Source organism: Sander lucioperca, chromosome 13, assembly GCF_008315115.2.
Source record: "Sander lucioperca isolate FBNREF2018 chromosome 13, SLUC_FBN_1.2, whole genome shotgun sequence".
Lineage (NCBI taxonomy): Eukaryota > Metazoa > Chordata > Actinopteri > Perciformes > Percidae > Sander > Sander lucioperca.
This window is the reverse complement of record NC_050185.1, coordinates 35,406,319-35,411,318: the sequence shown is the minus strand read 5'-3', so window position 1 is coordinate 35,411,318 and position 5,000 is coordinate 35,406,319. Positions and strand designations below refer to the sequence as shown.

The 5,000-nt window shown below is 45.7% G+C and overlaps 3 protein-coding genes across 5 annotated transcripts in view; 1 reads left to right on the top strand and 2 right to left on the bottom strand.

Moving 5' to 3' along the window:
• LOC116036424 (bromodomain-containing protein DDB_G0280777-like) overlaps positions 1-5,000 on the top strand; it is a 1,700,590-nt gene that overhangs the window by 1,553,654 nt on the left and 141,936 nt on the right. The window lies entirely within an intron of this gene.
• LOC116036425 (C1q-related factor-like) overlaps positions 1-5,000 on the bottom strand; it is a 680,685-nt gene that overhangs the window by 616,550 nt on the left and 59,135 nt on the right. The window lies entirely within an intron of this gene.
• LOC116039316 (rap1 GTPase-activating protein 2-like) overlaps positions 1-5,000 on the bottom strand; it is a 45,627-nt gene that overhangs the window by 21,997 nt on the left and 18,630 nt on the right. For all 3 annotated transcript variants that reach the window (XM_036008772.1, XM_036008771.1, XM_036008769.1), the window contains exons 3-7: positions 4,088-4,123; positions 2,712-2,759; positions 1,233-1,265; positions 711-920; positions 131-234 (exon numbers count right to left, since the gene is read on the bottom strand). In XM_036008772.1, coding sequence (XP_035864665.1) covers positions 131-234; positions 711-920; positions 1,233-1,265; positions 2,712-2,759; positions 4,088-4,123 — 431 coding nt within the window. The remainder of the gene's footprint in view (positions 1-130; positions 235-710; positions 921-1,232; positions 1,266-2,711; positions 2,760-4,087; positions 4,124-5,000) is intronic.

Sequence of the window (5,000 nt, the reverse complement as noted above, 5' to 3'; positions counted from 1 at the left end):
ATCAGATGGACAGAGACTTGAGACTTGACTTGGACTTCCAAAAAATGACTTGTGAACATCTCTGGTGTGTGTGTGTGTGTGTGTGTGTGTGTGTGTGTGTGTGTGTGTGTGTGTGTGTGTGTGTGTGTACCTGATGAGAACATGGAGGGACTCCTGATCTTTGTCCTCTTCATGTCTCAGAGACAGCAGCAGGTTCCCAACACTGCTGGCTGAACACGAGAAGTTCAGATGTTCCTGAGAGAGAGACAGGCAGACAGACAAAGAGAGAGACAGACAGACATACAGACAGACAGACAGACACACACACAGACAGATGGAGAGACAGACAGACAGACAGAGAGAGAGAGAGAGAGATATAGACAGAGACAGACAGACAGACAGAGAGACAGATGGACAGACAGACAGAGAGACAGACAGACAGATAGACACACACACAGACAGATGGAGAGACAGACAGACAGACAGACAGAGAGAGAGAGAGAGATATAGACAGAGACAGACAGACAGAGAGACAGATGGACAGACAGACAGATGGAGAGACAGACAGACAGAAAGTCATAATGCAACCTCCACAGGAAATCCTGCTTTCTGATTGGCTGGCAGGTGTGTGTTTAAATGTGTATTTATTTAACCAGGCCCTCAACAGAAGAAGTCTCTGATTGGACATCTGGCGTTGATATATATAAACAACCACCTGGTCCAAACCTCACCCTGCCCAAAAAGTGCTTCCTGTACGCCTGTGCTGCCTCGCTGATCTGCTCCAGGCGGTACCCATAATCCCCTGGGGCTGTGTCCCCCTCCTCCCCCCCTCCTTTGATCTCCAGGGAGACGGGAGGAGGATCAGCCTCGGGATCCTCGATCCAGTAACCTCCGAACTCTGGCAGGATGAGCTGAGGGTACGGAGCCCCCCTCTCCAACACCTGCAACACACACACACACACACACACACACACACACACACACACACACACACACACACACACACACACACAGTATGTTTTAAGACTCTAAGGAGACGGCTAACCCTTAGCTCAGCTTTATATCTGCTGGTTTCACGTGTTTTGGATGCAGCAGCCTTCATTGTCATGGTAACATACAACAGAATCTGGAGAGCTCTTCGTTCAGTGAAGACAGCTTTAACAATTAGCACAAAACAAGACATCACATCCATTTAGATAAATAGATGAATAGATGAAAGAGTGTTGAGATGTTTAAGAAGAAACAGATCTCACCTCTTCAATCCTCGGATAAGGAATGTAGTCGTCCTGAAAGAGAGAGACAGAGCAGTTACACACACACACACACACACAAACACACACACACACACACACACAGAGACAGACACACACACACACACACACACACACACACACACACAGAGACAGACACACACACACACACACACACACACACACACACACACACTCAAACAGACCTTTAACCTTGTGGGGTCCAGCATTCTGGGCCCCACAAGGCTGTGCAGACCCCACAAGTATACTGGACTCCCCGGTTTTTGGACCCCACGCATATAGTAAAACAAGCACACACACACACACACACACACACACACACACACACACACACACACACACACACACACACACACACACACACACACACACACACACACACACACACACACACACACAGGTAATTGAACTGTGATGATGTTGAACATGACAGATGGAACTGATTGTGTTTTGAGACACAGACATGTTGTGTATATATATATATATATATATATATGTATATATATATATATATATATATATATATATATATATACATATATATATTTATATATAAACTCAAATATAAACTACTACCAGAGAGTCAGCTCCTTCCCTGTTACCCCGGGAGCTTATTTTATGAAGAAAGTTCCCTGAAATGTCAACGTTTCAACGGACAACGATCCTTTAGAAGACTTTCCAGAGGCGAGAGTGGAGCTGGACTCTGCTGAGTTACGTTACGTGATGTCTGAGTGACAGATGAATGAAGTTACGTTACATGATGTCTGAGTTACAGATGAATGAAGTTACGTTACATGATGTCTGAGTGACTGATGAATGAAGTTACCAATGAGGCATTCTGTTGTGATTGAACTGTATTTTTTGAGTTACTATATAGGCCAACTTTGATCTTGACATATAGGCTAAGCATTCTGTAGCAAATCACAGTAAACCCACTATTAATTACATGATCTTAATGCAGTCTAACTACTTCAGCATGTAAATAATGCACCTAAAATACAAACGTGGGCGAGGGCGTTCAGCAATCGCTATCGAATCAACAGCCACGTGCAATCTAGCTCGCAGGTGAAGAACACAAACAACGAAGCTCACCAGTTAACTTAATTTAAATTTGCAAGACCAGGCTTAAATGAACTGACTACATAAGTTATAATACTTACATTTTTTCAAGGACGTACACACACGATCTCAACACGATTCTCCTACATAGACCCTAACAACGCAGCCCTATTGCTGATACCGTGGGGGGGGCAGAAATGTTGCTGTGGGGGGGCCGCCACGGTCAAATCAGCATAGAGGAAACACTGAGTCCAGAGATGTGAGGCTGTCCTCTGACTGCACACTGACTTCTGCTGCTGTTTGAAGACGAACACATGAATGAATGAATGAATGAATGAATGAAAGGAAGTGATACGGAGCGTGAGAGGATGGATATGAGGAGGGACAGACGGACAGACGTGCCTTCTGTCTCTGAGGGACTGCCTTCGTCTCGGCGGCCTCGGGGACCTGCTGCGTCCGCGGCAGGGAGACAAACACAGAGTTAAGTCTGACGGCGTTTCCACAGGAAGCTGTTTTCAGCTGTAAGGTATCTGAGACGACAACATGACGCAGACGGTGTTCACGTTTTGTAGACGATTAGTTGTTGGTGTTGATACATTTCTGTCAGTCTGGCCAATCACTAACTATTTGGTTAGTTTTCTACTCCAGTCACACACCTTGCTGCTGAAAAAGTTGGGTTAAGTTCAGTTCAAATAATGTATTCAGTCCTTCCAGAAAAATGAGAGTTTTTTTGTGATTGTTTTGGGCTAAAATCCTTGATTATGCGACACGTTTTCTTAAAAAATGTGATGGAATATGCGGGATTTTTTTGCAATGTTATGCGATGAAATTGCGGAACTTGCAAAAACTGCGGTTTCATCGTGGCTTCATCGCGGGGTTTGCAGCTTTTCGATGATGTTCACGTCGCGTGATTACGTCACTTCATAACGTTCCCATGGCAACAGGGGAAAACGGCTGCTCTTGTGTGAAGTAAACGCAACATTTTTCAACTTTCTGCTAAGATATGTGTGAAATTTTTTGCAACGAAAATGCGGGGATTATGAAATCATGCAAGCCCCGCATATTTTGCGCGGAAATCGGCAATTTATGCGGCGAAAGTGCGGCGTGTTTGAAAAAATGCGACCCCCGCATCAATATGCAGACTTTGGCTGATTATGCATTGAGTTATGCGATCACATAATCACGTTTTTCGGGAGGGACTGTATAGTAACCTTCCTGTTTTCTCGTCCTGTCTTCCTGTACCTAACCCTAGCTGTTTTTTGAAAAAGTTTCTACATCAGAACATTTGTGTTTTCTTTCAACTAATAGACTAGAATAGATAGTACTAAGACAGTACTAATATCCATGTTTAACTATTCAGAGTAGTATTTTATTTATTTATTTATTTGTGAATTTCTGATTGGGCGAGCCAGCTGACAATGTGGGCGGGTCCAGGCTCACAGCTCCGCGCCTGGTTGGCTGCTGTCGAGTGTAGTGTTAACTAGCGTGACGTGCGGTGATGTTTGTGTTGCCTCTAAGTCCGTTTCGGAGCACCAGAGAGCAGCGCTGGCATATCAGTGGCGCCGAAATGAGGCGCCGAAATGAGGCGCCGAAATCGGCGTTGCTATTTGGTCCGGTAGATACCGGTCGTTAAGGCACCGGTGCCGTATTAGCACCGGGTCTCGGTACCCAACCCTAGCTGTACAAAAACAGTTTCACATTCCTGCTATTAGCACATATTTAATAATATGATGCTCATTTCAACAGACTGGGAGGAGATTTTGTGATTAAATTCTTACCTCCATCTTCTCCATCGTGTCAAAGAAATGAGGCGACTGGAGACACACACACACACACACACACACACACACACACACACACAGACAGACACACACACACAGACACACACACACACACAGACACACACACACACACACACACACACACACACACACACACACAGACAGACACACACACACACACACACACACACAGACACACACACACACACACACACACACACACAGACAGACACACACACACACACACACACACACACACACACACACACACACACACACACAGACAGACACACACACACACACACACAGACAGACACACACACACACACACACACACAGACACACACCACACACACACACACACAGACAGACACACATACACACACACACACACACACACACACACACACACACACACACACACACACACACACACACAGACACACACACACACACACACACACAGACAGACACACACACACACACACACACACACACACACACAGACAGACACACACACACACACACACAGACAGACACACACACACACACACACACACAGACACACACCACACACACACACACACACAGACAGACACACATACACACACACACACACAGACACACACCACACACACACACACACACACACACACACACAGACAGACACACACACACACACACACACACACACAGACACACACACACACACACACACACACAGACAGACACACACACACACACACACACACAGACAGACACACACACACACACACACACACACAGACACACAGACAGACACACACACACACCACACACACACACACACACACAGACAGACACACACACACACACACACACACACACACACAGACAGACACACACACACACACACACAGACACACACACA